We start from the raw sequence: 24,319 nt of genomic DNA, 5'->3' as shown, positions 1-24,319 counted from the left end.
AAAATGCCAACATGCTGCTGAGCTTTTATAGAAGAAATTATATTATTAGAGAGACAGAGAGAAAGGAAACAGAAGAATGTGAGAAAGCAGGAGCCTAGCGTATAAACACAAGTCTCCAAGCATCAGCCTCTGTTATTATCCAGAGGCTGCACTGCGGGGACAGGAGGACGATGAAGAAATTTGGCAGCATGTGACCTCCAGAAGAAGAAAGGGGAGAGTCCATGTACCAGCAATGCAGATACAGGTAAGTAACCGTTTTCATGTTCTCTCCACAGGTACTAATGTGGAGAGTGGACTAGATGATACATCTGAGGAAAGGGAACAGAAGGAGACTCCGCAGATTGGAAGGCACGAGATGCACTGTCCTAGGGTTGGGGGTTCCACAACCACCGCTCCCAAGAGAAGGAGGCGGGTGGTGGTGGTCAGGGACTCTCTCCTCAGGGGGATTGAGTCATCTATCTGCCGCCCCGACCGGGAAAACCGAGAAGTCTGCTGCTTGCCAGGATCTAGGATTCACGATGTGATGGAGAGACTGCCGAGACTCATCAAGCCCTCGGATCGCTACCCCTTCCTGCTTCTCCACGTGGGCACCAATGATACTGCCAAGAATGACCTTAAGCGGATCACTGCAGACTACGTGGCTCTGGGAAGAAGGATAAAGGAGTTTGAGGTGCAAGTGGTGTTCTCGTCCATCCTCCCCGTGGAAGGAAAAGGCCTGGGTAGAGACCGTCAAATCATGGAAGTCAATGAATGGCTACGCAGGTGGTGTCGGAGAGAAGGCTTTGGATTCTTTGACCATGGGATGGTGTTCCAAGAAGGAGGAGTGCTAGGCAGAGACGGGCCCCACCTAACAAAGAGAGGGAAGAGCATCTTCGCAAGCAGGCTGGCTAATCTAGTGAGGACATCTTTAAACTAGGTTCACCGGGGGAAGGAGACCAAAGCCCTGAGGTAAGTGGGGAAGTGGGATACCGGGAGGAAGCACGAGCAGGAGCGTGCGAGAGGGCAGGGCTCCTGCCTCATACTGAGAAAGATCAGCGAGTTATCTCAAGTGCCTATACACAAATGCAAGAAGCCTGGGAAACAAGCAGGGAGAACTGGAAGTCCTGGCACAGTCAAGGAATTATGATGTGATTGGAGTAACAGAGACTTGGTGGGATAACTCACATGACTGGAGTACTGTCATGGATGGATATAAACTGTTCAGGAAGGACAGACAGGGCAGAAAAGGTGGGGGAGTTGCACTGTATGTAAGGGAGCAGTATGACTGCTCAGAGCTCAAGTATGAAACTGCAGAAAAACCTGAGAGTCTCTGGATTAAGTTTAGAAGTGTGAGCAACAAGGGTGATGTCATGGTGGGAGTCTGTTATAGACCATCGGACCAAGGGGATGAGGAGGATGAGGCTTTCTTTTGGCAACTCACGGAAGTTACTAGATCGCAGGCCCTGGTTCTCATGGGAGACTTCAATCACCCTGATATCTGCTGGGAGAGCAATACAGCGGTGCACAAACAATCCAGGAAGTTTTTGGAAAGTGTAGGGGACAATTTCCTGGTGCAAGTGCTGGAGGAACCAACTAGGGGCAGAGCTCTTCTTGACCTGCTGTTCACAAACCGGGAAGAATTAGTAGGGGAAGCAAAAGTGGATGGGAACCTGGGAGGCAGTGACCATGAGATGGTCGAGTTCAGGATCCTGACACAGGGAAGAAAGGAGAGCAAACAGAATACGGACCCTGGACTTCAGAAAAGCAGATTTTGACTCCCTCAGGGAACTGATGGGCAGGATCCCCTGGGAAAATAACACGAGGGGGAAAGGAGTCCAGGAGAGCTGTCTGTATTTTAAAGAATCCTTATTGAGGTTACAGGGACAAACCATCCAGATGTGTAGAAAGAATAGTAAATATGGCAGGCGACCAGCTTGGCTTAACAGTGAAATCCTTGCTGATCTTAAACACAAAAAAGAAGCTTACAAGAAGTGGAAGATTGGACAAATGACCAGGGAAGAGTATAAAAATATTGCTCGGGCATGCAGGAGTGAAATCAGGAAGGCCAAATCACACCTGGAGTTGCAGCTAGCAAGAGATGTTAAGAGTAACAAGAAGGGTTTTTCTTCAGGCATGTTAGCAACAAGAAGAAAGTCAAGGAACGTGTGGGCCCCTTACTGAATGAGGGATGCAACCTAGTGACAGAGGATGTGGAAAAGGCTAATGTACTCGATGCTTTTTTTGCCTCTGTCTTCACGAACAAGGTCAGCTCCCAGACTGCTGCACTGAGCAGCACAGCATGGGGAGGAGGTGACCAGCCCTCTGTGGAGAAAGAAGTGGTTCGGGACTATTTAGAAAAGCTGGCCGAGCACAAGTCCATGGGGCCGGATGCGCTGCGTCCGAGAGCACTAAAGGAGTTGGCGGATGTGATTGCAGAGCCATTGGCGATTATCTTTGAAAACTCATGGCGATCGGGGGAAGTCCCAAACGACTGGAAAAAGGCTAATGTAGTGCCCATCTTTAAAAAAGGGAAGGAGGAGGATCCTGGGAACTACAGGCCAGTCAGCCTCACCTCAGTCCCTGGAAAAATCATGGAGCAGGTCCTCAAGGAATCAATTCTGAAGCACTTAGAGGAGAGGAAAGTGATCAGGAACAGTCAGCATGGATTCAGCAAGGGCAAGTCATGTCTGACTAATCTAATTGCCTTCTATGATAACTGGCTCTGTGGATGAGGGGAAAGCAGTGGACATGGTGTTCCTTGACTTTAGCAAAGCTTTTGACACGGTCTCCCACAGTATTCTTGCCAGCAAGTTAAAGAAATATGGGCTGGATGAATGGAATATAGGGTGGATAGAAAGTTGGCTAGATTGTCGGGCTCAACGGGTAGTGATCAATGGCTCCATGTCTAGTTGGCAGCCGGTATCAAGTGGAGTGCCCCAAGGGTCAGTCCTGGGGCCAGTTTTTTTCAATATCTTCAGAAATGATCTGGAGGATGGTATGGATTGCACCCTCAGCAAGTTTGCCGATGACACTAAACTGGGAGGAGAGGTCGATACACTGGAGTGCAGGGATAGGATACAGAGGGCCCTAGACAAATTAGAGGATTGGGCCAAAAGACATCTGATGAGGTTCAACAAAGACAAGTGCAGAGTCCTGCACTTAGGACGGAAGAATCCCATGCACCGCTACAGACTAGGGACCGAATGGCTCAGCAGCAGTTCTGCAGAAAAGGACCTAGGGGTGACAGTGGACGAGAAACTGGATATGAGTCAACAGTGTGCCCTTGTTGCCAAGAAGGCCAATGGCATTTTGGGATGTATATGTAGGGGCGTTGCCAGCAGATCGAGGGACGTGATCGTTCCCCTCTATTAGACATTGGTGAGGCCTCATCTGTAGTACTGGGTCCAGTTTTGGGCCCCACACTACAAGAAGGATGTGGAAAAATTGAAAGAGTCCAGCGGAGGGCAACAAAAATGATTAGGGGACTGGAACACATGACTTATGAGGAGAGGCTGAGGGAACTGGGATTGTTTAGTCTGCGGAAGAGAAGAATGAGAGGGGATTTGATAGCTGCTTTCAACTACCTGAAAGGGGGTTCCAAAGAGGATGGATCTAGACTGTTCTCAGTGGTAGCAGATGACAGAACAAGGAGTAATGGTCTCAAGTTGCGGTGGGGGAGGTTTAGGTTGGATATTAGGAAAAACTTTTTCACTAGGAGGGTGGTGAAGCACTAGAATGCATTACCTAGGGAGGTGGTGGAATCTCCTTTCTTAGAAGTTTTTAAGGTCAGGCTTGACAATGCCCTGGCTGGGATGATTTAATTGGGGATCGGTCCTGCTTTGAGCAGGGGGTTGGACTAGATGATCTCCTGAGGTCCCTTCCAACCCTGATATTCTATAATTCTATATTTAACCAATTTGTTTAACAATTGGTTTAATATGAGATCCTGGAAGTCAATAGTGAAAGTTTTAAGTACATCAGCAACCCATAATATGCAAAGACCTTCTGGACACCCAAAGAAACACTGGACCATATCATTACGGAGTTCTCTCCATGTCATCTCGTGGATTCATTCTGCTCACTAATGGTGGTGTCGTTATAGAAAACCTGTACATCATAAATGAACACTCAAAGCGAAATGGCAGTAACACCTACAACAGTAATAGTAACAACACCTACAGTAAGTGCTCCAAAGTCAACTTCAAAGCTCCAAAATCGAGACCTACCTAGACCCCAGCCTTTGTAGCAGGGGAAGGATAACAGATTTGTTCAGAGGCTCCACCACTTTCTCCAAACTTTTATGTACTGTGCTGTTGAGTCTCCACTGATGATGCTACAGTTAAGGATCCCTTATATTTACCCTCATTTTCCCTCCTCTCTTTCCCCCCCCCCATTTCCCCCATGGGCTTAAAATCATATGCTCTTTTAAAATTACACTGTGAGGAAACAAGCTGTCAGCACGGTTGTGAATCTGTCATTTGAGTCAAGTGACCCAAGGGAGAGGTGTAAATCATTGAAGACTTTTGTAAAGTTACAAAGCAGCAAACAATGTGGCAGTTCCCATTCAAGTTAGCAGATGTGATTGGGACCACTCTTTAGTTTAAAGCAAGGAACAGTCTCTGTGCTCACCTCAGTGACCCCGCGCTGCCATGCAAGAGACTCTCATTCACTTTCTGTATAGTCTGTCGTATCCCTAGCGAGCAGGACCAATCGCTTTGCATTTGCACCCTTTTCCAAAATGGTTTGACTCTAGAGTGCACAGCACAAGACAGATTTTGTTTTGTTTGCTAATGCTGGCTTCGGAGAGTTCATGTGGCTTAGAGAGAATGCAGTTCAGCTCCAACATGCTGGTCACTTGAGAGCAAATACATGCCCTGCAGTCTCAGCTGGCCATCAGTGACCTCTCTGCTCTCTTCAGTCTGTCATAGCGAATGAGATACGGTGAGTTAAATGTTCTGCACTGCAGAGCTGCCAGCCATCTTTGTAATGAGATTAGGGAATGTACGGCCCTTTCCATAAGAAACACACTGCGAGTTTGAGAGTTCAAACCTTTGAGAGGTTTATAGGTAGTTTTGTTGATTCTGATGATAGTGTGGAATATGCAGAACCGTCCAAATGAAAGGGTTCTAAATTGCTTCATAAATGATGACCCTGATCTCTCAAGATTCTCAGCGCCTTCCGTTCTAAAGGCCTAATCCTGAAGTAATTCGTGCAGGTCATTGGGAATGGTTTCAGAGGAGCAGCCGGGTTAGTCTGTCTTCGCAAAAAGAACAGGAGGACTTGTGGCACCTTAGAGACTAACCCATTTATTTGAGCTACAGCCCACTTCATCCGATGCATGCAGTGGAAAATACAGTGGGGAGATTTTATATACACAGAGAACAGGAAACAATGGGTGTGACCATGCACACTGTAACGAGAGTGATCAGGTAAGGTGAGCTATTACCAGCCGGAGAGCGGGGGGGGGACCTTTTGGGAATGTTTCCCGAGGACGATCCCAGGGAAGGAAGCCATTTTACGTGTAGAGCATGGCAGTTGTGTACAGGCACACTGCAACGTTACAGCACAGACTGCTTTCCCATTTAGAGCTACAGAGGGAACCTGTAAGAAGGGCAGAATGTTGGCTCAAATAAGTCATTAAAATATAATAATTGCCCAATTCTCTAATTATCCTTTCTAGGTTAGGAACAGTTACTGTCTCTAACTATTTTGAGTCTGTTTTAGAAGTGGGTGCTTGTGAGAAAAGCAAGCATTCTCCGTCTCGTTCTTGTTTGTAGAATGATCAAATAGGACTTTTCCATCTATAACCGCTAGGGTCCTGTGAATGTTAAGTCTCGGTTATCGCCCTTACATCTTTCGTGCCTTCCGTATGGGAGGAGCTTGTGGCCTCATTTTCAGAGTCAATGAACACCCACAACTCCAACTGAAGTCAGTGGGCCACGCTACCAGTTATCAACTCTTCTGGTTGTTGATTCATTTTTAAAGACCCGTTGAATGCAGCATTAAAAGGCTGTGAATGTGTTTCTGGGGATTATGGATCAGCTCAAATCTGAAGCTTTAGCTCTTCTCAGATGCACTCTTTTTAGTATGAAAGCATATGTTTCAAATGAACCTTATTTAATTCTCCACTGACCAGTATCCATTCTCAGTATTGAACCTTTCCCTTGTTCCAGACACAACACACTCCTAGAAATAAACGGATCTATTCTTCAGCAGACATCTCCCTTTTTCCAAGAGTCTGGTGTCTGCTCCTCAGAATCATGGGCCCAATCTTGGAATTCCTACTTGGGGGTGGGGACTCATGGAACAGCTAGCAGGATGTAAGGTGGATTTGGTGCAGAATCACACTTATGTGAAAATCCCATTTCATATGAATGAAACCTATAGAGTGGTATGGAATTTACTCTCAGACCTATAGAACGTAGTAGAGAATTATCTCCTTCCGTTAGATGATAACAACATTCTGTAGCAGGACATAAAACTTTATTAAATTCTAAAGGATAGTTTAAAAAGTCTATAGAAGTGTTATCATTGTCTGTTAAATTCTATGGGGAAGTGGTTTTCAACATTTTTTCATTTGCGGACACCTAAAATTTTTCAGATGGAGGTGTGGATCTCTTTGGAAATATTAGACATAGTCTGTGGATACCCCAGGGTCTGTAGACCACAGGTTGAAAACCACTGTTCTATGGTAACGATAACCTTTCGCAGACCCCTTAGACATAGTCTGCAGACCTCAGTTTGAAAACCACTACTATAGGACTTTTCCATAAGGGTTGGAGTCTTCCATATTCGATACTGCCGTTCCATATTTCCAGGAGTGACTTCGGTCAGATCACTTTAGCTGTGTGTGCTTCAATTTCTCCTTCTGAAAATAAGGGTAATGATACTTTGGTAAAAGCTATCAGATCTATAAATGAAAAGTGCTATATAATTGCTAAATGTTGCTATCCTTTATTCTTTATACTACAAGTGTTTTCAATTATTCTAAATTTTTAAAAAATAAAAACATTTCTCTTCATTACAATATTTTTTACAAAACTTTCTTAACATTTAAATTGTTCTCACAGTAACAGGCAAATGCTTATTTTAAACACCAAAACATAAGGTCCAGGATCTCTAAAATGATGCATATGGTATGATTCCTGCATCTGTGTGCTTCACTTTGTAGGATGAAGCCTAAAAATGGGGCCAAAGTGTCTTGAGTCTTGCCCTCCATGGCACCACAGTTGTGTTCAGGCAGCATTTAGTTTGTTCCCCTTTTCTACACAGATCTTGGAAGCTCATGTGCCTCCTTTCATCTTACAATGGGCCGAGGCAGTCATTTTTCATCCTGACAGGGAATTTCCCAAGAGCAGATGGATGAATGTAAAAATATAAACTTGAATGATTAGATGCAGTGATTCCAGGACTGATCCAACTCCCACTGAAGTCAAAGTAAAAGACTTACCATTGACTGATAGGAGTTGAATTGAGTTCATGAAAAATAATAGTGACCCTCTCTGATAGGAGATCCCATTGAACATTTTAATCTCTGACAACCAGACACTGCAGCGTTCTGCCACGTAGGGCTGAGGTGTGGGATTTGAGTTTGGTTTTCCCGCTGGCAGAGACTGGGGTCAATGTGAATACAGCATCCTCCGAAGTGATCTCAGTGACTGACTCAGCAGCAGTTTTGATGGCATCTGAAGGAAGCTGTGTACTGTCTTCCTGGGCCAAGAGAAGAACTGACTTCATGTGGCATTGAGGGTGGAAGAGGCTCCAAAGTAGTAAGTTCTGAGGGGCCTGGAAGACTGTCGGTCACTTACAAATCTTAGGACCTGGATCTGCAACCCTTAGTTTGAGTGGCATTCAGTCACGTGAGTAGTCTTATTGGCTATAATGCAACTACTTGCATGAAGAGGTACTGCTCAAGTACTGCAGAACCCATCATCATAAACAAAGTGTATATTCATTTATTTCAAAACCTTTTACCATGTTTTATGAGTAATTAGTTTATGCAGGCAGCAGAGGAAATATAAGCTTCATGAAGCCATAGTGGAAACTTTGAGAGACATTCATTGGAGAACTTCCCTTAAATACTCAAGCACCTTGCCAGAAGCCTGACAAGACAGCACAATCTGGTTTGGAACTCACTAAAAAGGAGGAATCCATCTGCACTGTGCCTTGTTAAGAAAAACTTGGCCGTGGGCTCAAGTTGTTCAACACTGCACCTGTGGCTTCTTCACTCTATGAGGCCATCACCCAACATGTCACAGGCGTTCTTGCATCACTAAGAACAGATCGGGTGAGAGGCAGGAATAGGAGAAAACCATGCTCTGTGACATATGGTCTCCTGTCAGAAACACACGCTTCTTTTTCTCTCTCCTATTAAAAGTGTGAGTGACAGTGGGGGAAGCCGGTGTCAGGAACAGAATGCAGGTTAGGACTCTGGAGGCTATTTCACACTGTGCTGCTGATGCATCTCTGTCCAGTCGAGCAACGTTCCTGCTGTTGAAGCCTGGGCTTTATTCTGTGACTTATCCTGAAGTGAATCAGATTGTCTGGTGGCCTGTGCTGTCATCAAATGATATTCAGAACATCAAAGGGTTCATCCAGCACGGAGCATTGAAACCAGAGTTAGGTTAGGGCCATGTAATTCGTGTCTTTGTCTAAAGTTCAATAGAGAGAGGAGATAATCTAGAAAATAATGAGGCAGTATAGTCTAGCTGTTAGAGCAGTGAACTGGGACTCCGAACTTTCAAGGTGTATTTCCAGGTCTGCTACTGATTCGCTGTGGCCTTGGCTACATCACTTAGGTGACGTTTTTTTGAAGTGCTTCTAATTTTGAGTGGCCTCATGTTTAGCTGCCCAGTTTTAGACACCTAAGACCAGATGAGGGGTGCTGAGCACACAAAACTCTGATTCCTGCCAATGATGTCTAAAATTTGGCCGCCAAAATTACAAGCAACTTTTCGTTAGTTGTGTCTCCCTGCCTCAGTTTACCAACCCATAGAACAGGGATAATAGTAGTATCCTGCTTTGCAAGGGTGTTATAAATCATTTGAAGGACACCATGCTGTAAATGGAAAGCGTTATTATGTATTACCAGCTTGCATTGATCTTGGTAATGAATTCTCTGGATATCTGTCAAACTCTTTTCATTTGTGATCTAATCAGGATGCACACCTAGCTTTCTGGATGCTAAAGACCTAGTGCATTCAGCAGCCTGTCACCAGCTAAGCTTCTAATATGTGCTTACTGAATTCTAGTTCTGGCAGATCCTACTTTCTAGTTATGAGAGCCAGACAGTCTGGAAGGCAACTGACAAGAACTAGAGTTTAAAATGTATCTCCTGTGGGTTTTTTTTTTTTTTAATATATCTTCAGTAGCAGGAAGCCTTCCCAGGTCCAGTAGGTTAATGGACGCAGGCAGGACACCTACAGCTATCATAATGAGACATTTCTGTTCTTTACACTTCTAGTTCCAGGGCTTTATAGCTTGCAGACTGCCTAATTAAGGCTAAGCCAGACAGACTTTGTGATGTACACCAGGAACTGGACTGGTACCTTGCGAACTGGTGGTGCTCAGAAACTTTTACAAATGCCATATTAAAAGCTGCTCTCCTTCTTTTTTAACCCCTTGTCCTTTAGAGCCCTGCCAGTGTGGGCCAAATTTAAAGCCTGTTTCCAGAGGCGAAAGCCCATGGGAAGTGTGAAAAAGCTTACATGAGGGTAAAAGAGTCTGTACATCTCATTAATTTCCATGCCTTTTACAAGTCATTCTTTCGGCATCTGGGTTACACAGACCTGAAATGGGGCAGATCAGTTTTTGATTCCAACTGTCTTTCAAAGCCTAAGAGTCTTGGCTTCCGTTTGATACAAAATTTGCCTTGCGAGGTGTCTGTGCCGAACTGTATCTTAATGTAAATTGCTCAGGAATTTGCAGAGCCCTGTGCGGATACAAAATTTGTATTCGCATCCATCTGCGATCCGCAAACAGGGTCCACAGATTTGCAGGGCTCTAGGAATCTGCAACAGAAGTCAAATCCCCAAGACGGTCCTCCCTGGCACCTCCCTCTTCGTGGTGGAGGCAGCGTTCCCTTCCATGATTGCTGAATCCTGGTCAGAAGGTAGTGAGACTCTGCGTGAGGACACGAGGCAGTCTATGCTATGAAAGGCCTTCACCCTGCCACAGAGCTCACTGCAGGATAACAGCTTCAGTCTGCAGGCAAGGGAGAAATATGGGGTCTTGTCTGTGTCCAGGGCCCTCATATTCATTACAGCCCCCTTTATATTCATTGCAACCAAGTTCTGTTTCTGCTTTATTAGCAGGGAGCTCACATTCCCTCCCAAATCGCAAAGTTCCAGGGTACTTACAGCGCAGTTCTCCAAGCGGCCGCAGGTCATGCTCTTGGGGGATGATTTGATGTTTCTGTTCCAGGCTGCCAGTTCACTTAAAATGTGGTTTATCACAGGATGAAACCATCCAAGCCACTTGGAGTCTAAGTGGCCTTTGTTAGAAGGGAGCACAAAAATATAAAGCAAAGAGAAAGGAAGCATCTCAGAAATTTTGCTTAGCCCTGGCTTTTCTTCTCTCACTTTTTGTCTTTTTGGTCTAAAGCAAAGTTAGAAAAATAACTAGGGAAAAGTAGCTGTAATGCCAACTTTAATAAGGAAGGAAACTGCTGAAATGGCATCAGAGAGCTCCTTAAAATGAAAAACTTTTCGCTGATCCGCTACACCGAGTGGAGCAGATCATTTGCATAAAGGTGATGGCTAAGCAGGAGCTCTCTTCATCATCATCTCACCTTTTTAGATGCAAAAGAGAAAAGGACGTTTCAAAGGGAAAATGTTTTCATGGTGAAAAATGTGAACACTGGAAGGGGTGGGTGGGAGGGAATAATATCACCTGTTCACACAGACAGAGTCTCCAGCATCTCAACTTCTGTCATGGGCTCAATGAATTATTGTGGACCAGAATCAGAGGTGACAGGTGCTAGTCCAGGGGTGGCCACCCGGAGCCACATGCGGCTCTTCAGAAGTTAATATGCAGCTCCTTGTACAGACACCGACTCTGGGACTGGAGCTATAGGTGCCAACTTTCCAATGTGCTGGGGGGTACTCACTGCTCAATCCCTGGCTCTGCTATACCCCGCCCCCTCCCCTGAGCCTGCCATGCCCTCGCTTCTTCTCCTCCCTCCCCCCCCGCCAGCCTCCTGCATGCCATGAAATAGCTGATCGGGAGATGCGGGAACAGAGGGGCGTGGATCAGCAGGGCTGCCGGTGGGCGGGAGGAGCTGCGGGGGCATGGCGGGGGTAAGGAGCTGATGTATTACTGGCTCTTTGGCAATATTCTGGCTCCTTCTCAGGCTCAGGCTGGCCACCCCTGGTGCTAGTCACATTGCTTAATGTAGTTCTGGAAGGTGCTCAGATACCACAGGACAAAAAATAGACTAGAACTTCCCTCTCACTATGCCAATCAGGGGATTAGAGGAGTGACTACAGCATGCATAAACATACCTGACCTCGCCTTGCTGCGGGAGCACAGATGTCTGCGCAGGCTAGCCACCTGAGAATATACCCAGAGTCTGGGGCGGGCTTGTACAGTCCCTGCTGAAGTCCGGTGCTGCCCTGGCTTGCTAACTCGAGCTAGCTAGGTCAAAGCTAGCCATCCCGAGTACAAACTTATCAGGAATTAGGGCTTGCCAGCCCTGAGCCTGTGTCTAGCTAGCTCCCTAGTGAGCACCAGAGGACACGCAGCTGACTCACGCTTGGCTTGCAGCAAAATCACCCAGCTGGCCAGCCCTCCCGATTGGCTGGAGGAGCCAACAGGCATGCTCTGAAGCCCAGCAGCAGCATTAGGCCAGCAGCTGCGCAAAGCATTGCCCCTGGCTGCACTAGCCCCTGCTTGTTCCCAGGCCTGCTCCTGCTGTGCCTCGCGCCCTGTAACCCAGGTCTGACCCTCGGCTCCGGTTCCGGTCCTCGGTTCTAACCCCTGGCTCTGACCCTGGGCCCCTGCTCCTGCTGTAACCACTAGGCCTAACCACCCATGCCCTGGTCTCTGACAAAACCTGCCTGGACCTGCCGCAGCTGCTGCCTGTGCCACTGCAGATACGCTTTTATTTTTAGCCCGCTGTCTCAATGAGAGCTAGCCCAAGTATGTCTACACGAGCTGGGAATCACCCCCCTAGCTCGCAGTGTAGACGTAGCCATGCATATCTTCATGGGGAAAGCACTGAATTTACCTCATGCCTGTGCAGAACAATGACCAGAAGACCAGTTTGAACCCATCCAAAAAAGTAAGATGACTGGGATCTGATTTCCAGCTATTCTGATGGGATCTAAAGTAGTCCGTTCCTAGGTGAGTCAGTAATGGTTAGCAGTCCCCTTGTTCCTCCAGTAAGGAACCCACTGTTTTGGGTTAGGTGCTGGTTAAACAGGGAGACGCTAGGCTATGCTAAATCCTGGCAGGAATCAGTGTATTTGGATTTAGATCTGGATTTGCTCACTGAAGCTGGGAAAGCCTTTTTATTTCTTTTTTCTTTTTTTTTTTTTTTAGACCATGGTTAGGTGAGAGAAGGAAGGAGGAAACCATCTCAGTTTGCTTACCCTTCCGTACTCAGCTGACCCAGGATTTTGTGATTACCAAAGCTGCAGACCGAGAACGATTTTAATGGGGCATTTTCAGGGAGCCAGTGTCTTATTCTTATGCATGTGCAGATGACGAGGTGTGCCTTATGAATTGGGCGCCGAGGTACCACCCTCTTCTCCCTTTCACCTGCTCTGAGACACTAGCTTGGGAAACATCCCTACCACCCTGTGCTTTCCTGTGTGTGAATCCACTTCAAAAGCAATCCAGGCAGCCCCAAGAAGGATAGCGGCATGAAAGTGAAATAGTCAAAAATACTTTCACTGACAGTTGGTAGCTTGGGACTTGCCCCCCACTGTATTGGGAATATAGGAGCCAAAGAAAGCATGTGTAAGGGATGGTAAGGATGCTTAGACTTGGTGAAAAGACTTTTTTTTTTTTCCCCTCAATGCAAGTCATAAAGGCCTGGCACTCTGGCTGATGCATACCCAGTAATAAATATTAACCTGCATCAATTATTAACAGCAGCTCGGTAGCTACAGTAGCTGCTTCCTTAAGATGCGAGGCTAGATACATTTGTTTCGCCATTTGTTCCTAGTGGGCCTATGCGGGTCTACAGCAGCGTTGCGAGGAAAGCTGGAGGTTGGACATCAGCCCAGAAGCATTTACAGATTGAGGATTTGCTGCTATTGTTGTTGTTTTTCCCTGACAGACAAATTGGTTCGGTTCCCGACAGTGTTTTGCTTCTGCTATTATTAAATCATCGCTCTATGTCCAGGACACCTGGGTCAGCCTGAAGGTGAACGTTTTATCACAAACCTTTGATCCGCATACAGATGTCCCTCACTGTGAGTATATCACAGAGGCTCTGTAGAGTCAACCAGCTGCCGTCCCGAAACAGAATATACCTATGAAAGTCGCCTGCCAGAGAGGAGGAGAGCATAGGGGAGGCATCAGATATCACCATCCCCTGCTAGCCCATAGATATCAGAGTGGGAGTTATTGCGGCGCCAAGCTGCCTAAATTCCCCGCAGGTTCCTCGCTGCAGCACGGGGGCCAGTCGCTGCTGAAGGAAGAAAAGGGCGGTGGCAGCAGAGCGATTAAAGGAAGGCTCCGATGTAAAGGCTCCTAACTCCGCAGAAGCTGGGATTCCTCCCCATGGAGCGCTAACTTCCCACTTTGCTCCGCGAAACACAGTTTCATAGCAGACATTTGGCGCAGTGGGACTGGAACCCAGGCAGCATGCAGCTTCCTACCTGAGTCACAGCCGCTCACTACACGGAGGGGTCATGCACTCTATGGGGGTGATTTCTAAAGCGCACGAATGAGTTGCACATTAATGGGTCCATGTAGACCCTGCTGGTGCACACTTAAGGTCCCCTCATACGCTTTAATGTAGAACTGCTTCAAACAGCACTATGTCTAAATGCCCCAGCAGGGTCTACATGGACCAATAAATGCACAATACATTAGTGCATTTTAAAAATTACACGCCTGTAAAGCGCATTCCCTCCACGCATAGACAAGCCCTAAGGCTCATAGGACCCCAACAGGTACATAAATATTGCTATCCCCATTCTGAGGATGGGGGAAACATAGAGTTAAAGTGACTTGCCTGAGACCACACAGGGCATCAGAGATTAGAACCCAGGTCAGAGCCATGATTAGAAACAAGGACTTTGTTGCTCCCAGTTTTATGTTCAGAGCAATAGACCATGTGCAATGATCTATTTACTTGTAGTATATTATTCAGTAGCTACTGTCTCTGTGTGCTGTATAGAGCTCCAGGCAGAATGGGTGCTGGGCAAACAAAGATGACAAAGCTGGAACTGAAGCTGTGTAGAAGCCTATCTGTAATGGTTGTGGTTGTCTTTAATAAATCCTCCTTTTTATGATGGATTGTGATGCCTGATGTCATAACTCTATAGAGAGGGGGGAAAGTGTCACCGTTAACAGGACCATGAAAAGCAAGAGTAACCATCTGGAACAAAAATCTGTTGCACTTTCATGTGAATCATATATAAGTAGTACATATGTCATTGAAGCACGTGTGAGATATTATGAAATCAGATATAGTCATATACAAACTAATATGAAAATGTCATCCCTTTTGTAAATTACAGACCACACTCCTATGTAACATATATTAAAACAGGACACACTGTCCATCTGTGTGAAATAAGGGAACGTTTCCCCCCTTATGGCCATTAAACATAACTTGGATAACATGAGGCAAAAAGGCTAAACAAACAGGTGGGTCCTGTATTGTACTAGATAGTATTGCATCAGTTCATGAAACTGTGCTCGGATTAGGTTCTCTGAGGTCTTCCCTTGAAATATTTCTCCTGACTAATACACCAGAAAGTGAGCAATGCCTAAACTACCAGAGGATACAGATTGGACATGTGCTGTATAACTGGGAACAGCTTAGCATATCTAGCCCTTGGGTTTATCCATGGTCATAGAGGGCACCCATCCGTTTGATTAGCTTGGGGACTTGAGCTATTCCATGTGATAAGCATCCTTTGAATAAAGTGGTATGGGGAAAGACAAAATCAAAGGGAGCAGATGATGATATAAATAGATGTTCAGGTGGGAGGGCCACTACCAGTGCTAATGACTTTCATTATGGAAGATGAAATAGGTTTCTGAAGGGGAGGGAGAAAGCATGTGAATTGAAGATATCTGTTGGGTTTACTTGTAATTTCTGCAGACATGCCAGCTCATTTAGTAATGCAACAGCTCCCATTGCTAGCCACTTAATGTATGATTAATGTGCCGCAAGATTTCCCCAGACGTTTATGACACCTTTAGGAATAGATTTGACAATGACTTTATCACACCGAGCCACTTCATACTATCTGCATCCCTCTTAATGATTTATATATTCTGGAGGGATTCTATTCCATCCCACTAGTACTCAGTAAGGTAATAAATGAGAAAACTCAATGGTCTGTAAATTACAACATTGATTAAAGAAGTGATTACTGGTATAACTCTTACATGACTATGCTAATGCTTGCTTATATTTCAGGACAGTATTTACATGTTAATGATAAATCTACTGCAGTGTTTAGAATTACTTTATGGCTTTAATCAAAATGTAAACATTCATAAACAGATAATGTTTATTTCAGAGGAAATGAGTATGTTTTTGTTTCCTTTCTCCATGTGAAATCCACTCCAGAGCAAACTTCATCCTCGGACTGATGTGTGACACTAAACAGTGTCACACCAGACTAAAGGTGAAAACTCTGGTTGGGATAGAGATTTATATTTACTGCCTGCATCCAACTAGCCCAGTTTGGGGCTGTTAGGTTTCTTTTGGCCATGTTGTGAAGGAGCCTCTCATTATAAATTCCATAGAGATGTGATCAGCTAGTGGCTCATTGAATAACAAATAGAAAACTCAGCCAGCAGCTTCAGAAATCGTATCCAGTCTTTAGGCATCTCCAGCATAATTATGCCTCCTGAGCCGGTGGAGGATTTTTGTGTTCAGCTGGTTCCATTGTAAAACGCCATCATTAACATGCGTAAGGAGAAGGGAGCCTTTTTTGTTTGTTTTTGTTTTTCAGATGCCAGGTTTCCACTGTGAGCCTGCTTTGTTGCAGCTATTACCTTCTTTTTCTCTCTCTCTCTTTTCCCCTTACCTTCCTCTCCTTTAGGTTTCTGACAGATGTGACTATGTGTTTGTCAATGGCAAAGAAATGAAAGGCCAGGTGGATGCGGTAGTGAATTTCACATACCAATATCTGAGCGCCCCTCTGCAAATCACAGTCTGGGTTCCACGCCTGCCTCTTCAGATTGATATTTCGGACACGGAGCTAAGCCAAATAAAAGGCTGGAGAGTCCCCATTGTCTCCAATAAGAGGTGGGTTTAGTCACTTGATATATATATCAAGCATTTTCTTGCAATGAATGGAGCTGATTTTAACCCCAGGAAGAACAGCTCACAGTACAGAGGTTGTATCTGGATCCCAACTTCCCCCGCCCCCCCCCCCAGGGTAGTCAGTGTTTTTCAATGGGATATGTGCTCCTAAGTCATTTAGTCACCTCGATGGTCCAGTGGCAGAGTTTGGATTTGAATCCAACCCATAGTTCAAGGGAGACTGGAAGGAGGTTTTGATTCTGGCCCGTCTCTGCATTCCAGTATTTCAGTGGAGATCTTCAAAGAGAAGACACCAATATCACACGCCTCTCTCGATCGCCTGTGTAATGCCACGAATCAGCAACGAAACTTAGGGGCATGTACCTGCGTGCCACTGCATGGAATGACAGTTGTGGGGCTCCGTATACCCTCTCAATTGCTCTGTTCACGTCTGCTCAGTTTACAGGTCAAAGATGATCGTTTTTCTGCTCTTAATTGATTTTATTCCAGGAAGTGTTTTCCTTGCTTAGCACTTTGCTCTTAGTTTTCATTTTCTCTGCAGGGAAAGGGACTATGAAGGAGTTTTGTCCTCAAACCACTTTTTATGCTTCCTTTTTCTTTTTTTCAAGACCCACCAGGGACAGTGAGGATGAGGATGAAGATGAGCGGAAGGGAAGAGGCTGTGCGCTCCAGTACCAGCATGCCATGGTGCGAGTCCTTACTCAGTTTGTCGCTGAGGACTCTAGCCCTTGGAGTCAGCTGAACTACTTGCTGGGTTCCGACTGGCAGTTTGACATTACAGACCTGGTGATGGACTTTATGAAGTTGGAGGAGCCTCACATTGCCAGGCTACAAGAAGGAAGGATTTTGATTGGACAAGAAGTAGGAATGACAACAATCCAGGTACATAAACTGAACAGTTCTGGGTTCTACCATTCCTGCATTAACACCTACATGATCCTGGAAGAGCCAGTAGAGTGTTCTGCGAAAACAGCACTGCTTTGAAATGTAATAATCTGTTGTAGCAAGGCTGTGGCCCCCTAGAATTTCAAACACATGCATTCCATCTCGAGTCAATTCAAACAAATAAAGCAAAAGCCCCCGCTTTTGTAGTGAGACAGATCAAACCCTGTATTTCAGCCATCCTTACTGGATGTACACCCCTTGCACCTGTGAACATCCTGCTTTCCCCCACAGGCTGAGGCTCCCCCTACAGTTCAACTGGCGGAACTGCTGCTTGGAGACAGGAGGCCTGATTTTCAGAGCTACCAAGCACCCATAACTCTAATGGATGTCAACTGGGGTGGAGGGTGTTCAGTGCCTGTGAAAGCTACTCTTAGGGCCAGATTCTTAGCTGGTGTAAACTGAAGACCATAGTGCTATGCTGATTTCCACTGCCTGAGGATTTGGCCTTCAGTGTCCTGGTTGGAGTCTCGGTAAAGTTTAGTGCACAAACTGCAAATGTAGCCACAGACGGAGGGTGGGAGAGACTGTGTGTTTGAGTAGCTGTCCTCTGCTCTCTAAATGTTCGGAGGTGGATAGGGAGTAGCCATTTGAATCAAGGGGAACAATTTCCCACTTGAGAATGGGCTGCATGCGCCATTACAAACTTCAGGGATAGAGAAATGGATAAGAAAATGGAAAAATGAAGGACAAATCCGGGAAGATGCGGAGAGCCTCCAACACCCTTTGAAGCCATTGAGAGTTGAGAAGGCTCAGCCCCTTGCAGGATAAGGACCAAAATTAGGAGGGAAAGGTTGTATTATTTCCAGGCTTATAAGAAAGTAATAGAAATAATGGGAGTAAAATAAGATAGCTCCTAAAGAGGTATATGATACAGTGGCTTTGAGCTGTAATCGCTCCATCGGATAGGTTCTCCTCGCTTCCTGCATGAAACCAGCCTGTCTTCTCTATGTACTCCCACATCCAGTTTCTGGGCTTGAAGCCAGGCTTTTGGGGCAGGAGCAGATGAAGCAGTGAAAGGGGTCACTGTAGTTGTTTAACCCTTTCCTGATGCTGTTCCCTTTCTGTTTCTCCAAAGGTTTTTTCTCCCCTGTCGGACTCCATTCTGGCAGAGAAGACGGTGACGGTGCTAGATGACAAAGTGACCATAACAGACCTCGGGGTGCAGGTGGTGGCTGGGCTGTCACTCTTCCTTCAGCCAAGCCCGGCAAATAACCGAGCTATTGTGGCTACAACCATTGCTCAGGAGCTGCTTCATACCCCTAAACAGGTAGTGTGCACTCCAGTTCTCCATGCTGCTGGCAGGTTGGGTGGGGCAGTGGGTCATTCCTGCAGAGCTCTGATGAAGTTACCTCCCCCTTAGCAAGTTTTAGGGGGAAACAGCATAGACTTTAAGTTACTGGTATTACACATTTTTATAGCTGGGCTTTTCCAGCAGAGGGCACCCTGGTGTTGGCTTCTTTTTTCTTCCCTCCTGCAAATTTGGGCTCAGCCCTTTGGAAAAGTTCCAAACCCCAACGTTCCGACCTGCACGTTGTCTATCTTTTCAAAGCTCCCTTTAAACACCGTGACCTTTGCAGCTCTCCTAAGCCTTTATTACACTTGTTTCACAGGCCATCCGTGCTCTCTGTTTGCCATGAGCAATGCCCTTGATCTCCATGTCCGAGAGTGGGAGAGCCCTGTGCTTCACAGTGATTTAATATTTGGGAGAGCCATAAAACAGTGATGTGAGAAAGGCGAGCTCATTCATTTTCCTGGTGGAGCAACAGCAGGCAGCCTGGCTCCTCTCTCTTCTTTTATTCTTCAGGCTGACTCAGACGGGTTAGTTGTTCAGCTCATTAGGGGACACCGGTGTGTTGATCCTGCTTAATTCAAAGCTGGAATGTTTTCACACCAGCTGAGGGAAGGGTCTCAAGCAGTGAACTGCAGGTCACATAATATGTACGGATACAAGGATCAGAAAACAGCACCAAACTGAGGCAAATAGTTGCCATAGAATAGATTAAAAACAAGGGGGTCAGCAGCAGTGGAAGGGACAAGGGCCTGTTCAATCCCAATTTCACTCAGGGTAGTAGAATACTCTTATTCAGGGCTGTATAATGCCATCCACAGCCACAGCTCTCACAAAACCACTATTTCATCCCTCATAAACAGGGCAGAGCTCGGTTCAGGTTTTATGGCCCATTTTCACCCTGATCACTATATCATTTTCTGGAACGCAAGAATAATGTCGATTGTTTTATAACTCAGTCGTTAGTGGCAGGATGACATCCCAGCTCGAAGAAGGATGTGCTGCCCATCTGTTTAATTTACTTCATCCTGTAATCATCTGAGTCTTATGTAATTAACCCATTTGTGCTCTTCTTTGGGGCTTCCTTTTGGAAACCGCTCTTCTCGACAGATGCCGAGTTGGAAATTGAAGAAGCCAAAGCTAGAAACAAATCTAACCTAGTTAGAGGGCATAGGGCAGAGCGGGATTTTTCTCCTGCAGCTTGTCTGGGAGTGTCACATGCCTGTGGGGCGGGAGGGGTTGCATGTCTCAATGCAGTGTGCAAAGATATTTACCAGCGTCCCTTTATGAGCATGGGAAGCCTCTGACCGATGTCTCCTGAATATTGTTCAGCTGAACAGTGTGTTCATGGTGCTGTACCTGCTGTATGCCCCTCCTCTTCCTCACTCTGCAGTGTAGCCCCACTGTATTATGCTGTGTGAATGCACCCATCAAGAAGCAAGAGGCTGCCAAGCACCCTTCCCTTAATGAGGACTGGTTGCTCCACTCCACATCTCTCACAGTCCCTCATACCTCCCCAGCACAGAAGCTGCTAATTCCCTCACACCCTGCCTCTGCCTTTTCTTCCCATTTCCACCTCCCGAGCTAAGAGTGAGGAGGCTTCCAAGCAGTGTGCCTTCCCCAGTGCTCCCCCATTGGGCTGATTGCTGCCCTCAACTTGTGTAGTTCATGCACTTGAGTTCTCCCCTGGTGCCTGATCACCAGCAGCTCCTCCACTGCCCAGCACAGCTTGCCCTTTGCAGCGGCTCTGAGAGCATTCTGCACCCGCACAGCCATGTTCTGAGGGCATCCGCCATGTCCTTGCTGCAGAGGGCTGAGCTGATTCCATGGGCCATTGAATTTTCCCCATGCTCTTAAAGAGAATCACTGAATGGCCCCTCTCTTTGCAGAAGACTGGCCCTAGAGGGACAGGTTTCTGAATTGCTAGCACAGCTGGCCATTATTCCCCTCCTGCAATGGAAAGGGGTTGAAGTAGGACTGGCCGGAAAACAAGAATTCCGTGTCATGACAAATGTCAACCTTTTGACATTTTGTTTTCGATCCTTAGCAGGACAAACCTGAGGCATTTCAAAAATTTTCATGAAAGAACATGACACACTCCAGAATAACCAAAAGCACAGTGGTTAGGGTGGTAACCTGGGATGTAGGAGCTCTGGGTTCAAGTCCCTATTCTGCCTGAGTCAGAGCAGGACTAGAACCTGGGTCACCCATGTGAATGGCTTTAACTCGCTGGCTGTGGAATCAGTTTCTCCTGTTGAAGCTGTTCCACTTTTTTTTTTTTTTATGAATAATTAAATATTCATTGGACCAGAGGTAAAACTAACAGGAAAGCCCTCACCTGGGGCATGGAAAGTGCAGGTCCAGGTCCCTCCTCCAATTCGGGCAGAGCAGGGACTTGAACTAAGGTCTTCTACATCCCAGCTGAGTTCCCTAACCACTGGACTCTTGCCTGTTCTGGGGGCTCTGGTTCTCTTTCCTTTCGAACCGAAATTCCACCATGGACCGGAGAAATTTTCATCAAAACTCTCACATTTTTGCAAAAAGTTGTGGTTTCAATGTATCGACATTTTCCAACCAAAAAATGTTTTAATTGAAAAATTCTCAACCAGCTCTAGTTTGAGGCTTCTAATCCAGCAACTTTCTCCTCCATAAGAAGAATAGAGAGTTTCATCCAGCCTATGGTGACTTTATTTAAGGAGTCACTGCTGAGGCTGATAAGCCAGACCTTAAACCCCACCTTTGTGATCTAATCATCTGTTCTCATGGTCCTGATAAAAACTCCACCTCCCAATCTTTCATCTGTTCTTACTCAGTCCTTGCTCGGAGTAACATTTACATTTCTATCAGTTTTCTGTGGTGTATTTTAAGATCTGATCCTGCTCCCATTGAAGACAATGAACAACTTCCACTGACCTCAGGGGGACTAGGATTGGGCCCGTCTCCTCTACGAGGTGTCAGACAGGATTTGCTGACTACAGTATGATTTTTCCCCTTTTGCTTTGTTCGTGGGAGTGCAGCTTCTGGCTCTGAATCACAATCCACCCAGTATTTGCAAACGCATTTTATGCCCTAACACAGCCAAAGAGCTGCGCAAGAAACCCGTGTCACTCTGTACATTGTGTGCAAAGGATTTATTTGTCTTTTTTTTCTTTTCTGTTGAGTTAGAACAGTAAAAAGGACCCAGGCACGGGCTTTGAGCCCCCAGCAAACCAAATACTCAGACCAGTCATTCCACCCCTTCTACCAGGCCCCAGAATGTCATCAGATACAAACACACCCTCGCATCAGTCTATGCCTCCATCCAGCGACCGCTCTTCATAGGCTAGATGAAACAAATGGATCCTGTAGCATGCCCTGAAAATCAGCCAATCCGGGCCTTTTCGGACCTGGGACCAGAGGATATTTCCATGGCCCTTGTGGAGAACTCCGTAGTATAGTGAGGGGAATCCAGCATCAGGGCCTACAATGCTACAGATGTATTCAGTAGATCATAGGATGGTCATAGGCCATTTAGGTCTGTATAGGTGAAAACCACCTCATGAAATCTGCCTGACAGTTCACAGACAACCAGTGCAGGTCCCAGAGTGTAGGTGTCATCATATGTTATCTATATATGACATGCCACTCACCAACCAGCTCTAGCTTCTGAATCCAAGTTGCCTTTTGGTGTCTGAACTTTCAGAGCTGGTCAGTTCAGTGGGGTGGGATGTGTACATTGAGAGCCAAATATCCGTATTTGTGATCAGATTGTGCAGAAGAGTTTTGAAGCTTTGCAAATTTGCAATTATGAAAGGTCGCAGGTATGGCCGAATTGAATCGAGGCCTTCGGCTCCATAACAGATTTGTGAACTGTAGGGGACAGTTTTTCCCCCTACTGTTCCACCGGCTCTAAATATAACATGAAGAAAACAAGGGAGCTAAAGTCATTTACAAAAGGGAAAATTCTGGTTGGTTTTGTAATTCTGGCACATTTATCAGGTGGCATCTCCAGACTGATCAGCAGCTACGAGTAAGCGGAAATGTGATCGTGCACTGAGACCGGCGATGGTGCTGAAGAGGTCAAACTAATGTAAATAGGCACAGTGTGCTAGTCTGGCTAGGGTGGAAGAGGAGATTAGAGAAGTACATGAAGAAAAACATGACCAAAAAGTGTCTTGATGAGTGCAGCGATGCTTCACGTGCTTAGGAAACAGCATGTCGTTTGGAAATCAACAGCTGCTGCAGGAAGCAAATTCTTCATCACTTCTGAATCGAGTTCGAAGTGATCGGATGTATGGTATCTGACTCACCTCCAGTCTCTCTGGTGACCGGATAAATAATCCCATCTTCCAAGGGATGTTGACAATGATGTAAATTTGTGGTTTATTTGTTTATAAAGAGCACAACTGGATGAAAAGGGGGGGATGAAAACTGGTAACTCCACAAGGTATTTGTTTATGCTTATTAATTAACGAACACAGGCATTTGTCACCTTTGACATCAGACAAGGCAGCAGCTTTGCTGATAATAAGGTTTCAATCCATCTTCATCTGTTGATAGTAATTGGAGGCCCTTGTCAGAGATTTGGAGGGGATTTATTGATGCGGTACATAGGATTTGCAGAAACAGCTCTTTGAAGGACACGGCACTAAATCATTTCTATTTTTTTAAGCCGTTCAGAATTTCTAATCATTTGGGAAAGTTGCTTTCTTCCCTTGCATTCAGCTTGCCTTTAAGTGAAAGGGTCAAGAAGAGGATTTTGTGCCAAATTGACTATTTGGGCAGATTAACTGTATTTTGGCAGGATTTTTGGGGGGAAATTCTCTTTTTTTTTTCCTTTTAATTCAGATTCTCCACTGTCCACGTGTGACAGTTTTCTATTTAATTGGCTCTTTAGAGATTTTAAAATTTAAAAATTCGGTGCAGATTGAAAAGCGTAGCAGGGTGTGTTGGTTAATTGCAGTAAATCATGTTTGTGGCCTTAAACCTCAAATGGCTGTCCATTTACTCTACATTACTTCTGCTTCCCAAACACCAGGATTGTGCTTTTGTGGGGACAGTAATTATAGACAAGGCCGGTAGCACCTACCATGACACTTCCCACTGTCAGAACCTGTTGTCGGTGGCTTACAACTTTACCAAATTTTAACTGCTTGATCTGAAATTTCCCATGCTGGGTGACTGCCTCAGGTTGATTTTTTTTTTATATATATACAGCCAAAACAGCTCAGCCATTTCTGAGAAAGAGGCTAGCGATATCCACATTGTTTTGTTCATCTCAAAAACTTTCTTTAAAATGCTCTGCCGTCCCACGCTTTGGAGCAGGGACTTTCTGTAAGAAGGGTGGCCTTTGGGTCAGAAGTCTGTTGCCTCCCAGGTGAAAATCTGCCCCAGTTTGGCCAACTTGTAAGATCAGAGTTCACCTGTGCTCAGGGAAGACTTTGTAGATTTTAGCAGCCAACTTCCCGGAAGGATCCCATCCATGCTGGGCATCCTGCAGCCCAGGGCGGAGCGGGACGTTCTCGGCCATTGCAGCTGTGGCCGCTGCTATGGGTTGTGCTGGGTCCGGGCACCTGAACGGAGCGCTCCTGTGTTCTCAGTGCCCCACCCCCACTCCCGGCTCAGGCAGCGTGGAGGAAGAAGCTGCCTGATTTGAATGCAGAGGGGGC

At 45.9% G+C, this 24,319-nt stretch overlaps 1 protein-coding gene across 1 annotated transcript in view; it reads left to right on the top strand.

The window, feature by feature from the left end:
• Window positions 1–24,319, top strand: part of TMEM132C (transmembrane protein 132C) — a 207,863-nt gene that overhangs the window by 179,182 nt on the left and 4,362 nt on the right. Inside the window, exons 6-8 of the mRNA XM_077835356.1 lie at window positions 16,215–16,420; window positions 17,047–17,320; window positions 18,459–18,650. Coding sequence (XP_077691482.1) covers window positions 16,215–16,420; window positions 17,047–17,320; window positions 18,459–18,650 — 672 coding nt within the window. The remainder of the gene's footprint in view (window positions 1–16,214; window positions 16,421–17,046; window positions 17,321–18,458; window positions 18,651–24,319) is intronic.

This window comes from Eretmochelys imbricata, chromosome 15, assembly GCF_965152235.1.
Source record: "Eretmochelys imbricata isolate rEreImb1 chromosome 15, rEreImb1.hap1, whole genome shotgun sequence".
In the NCBI taxonomy this organism is placed as follows: Eukaryota; Metazoa; Chordata; order Testudines; family Cheloniidae; genus Eretmochelys; species Eretmochelys imbricata.
The sequence above is the reverse complement of the archived record's forward strand: the minus strand, read 5'-3'. Positions and strand labels throughout refer to the sequence as shown.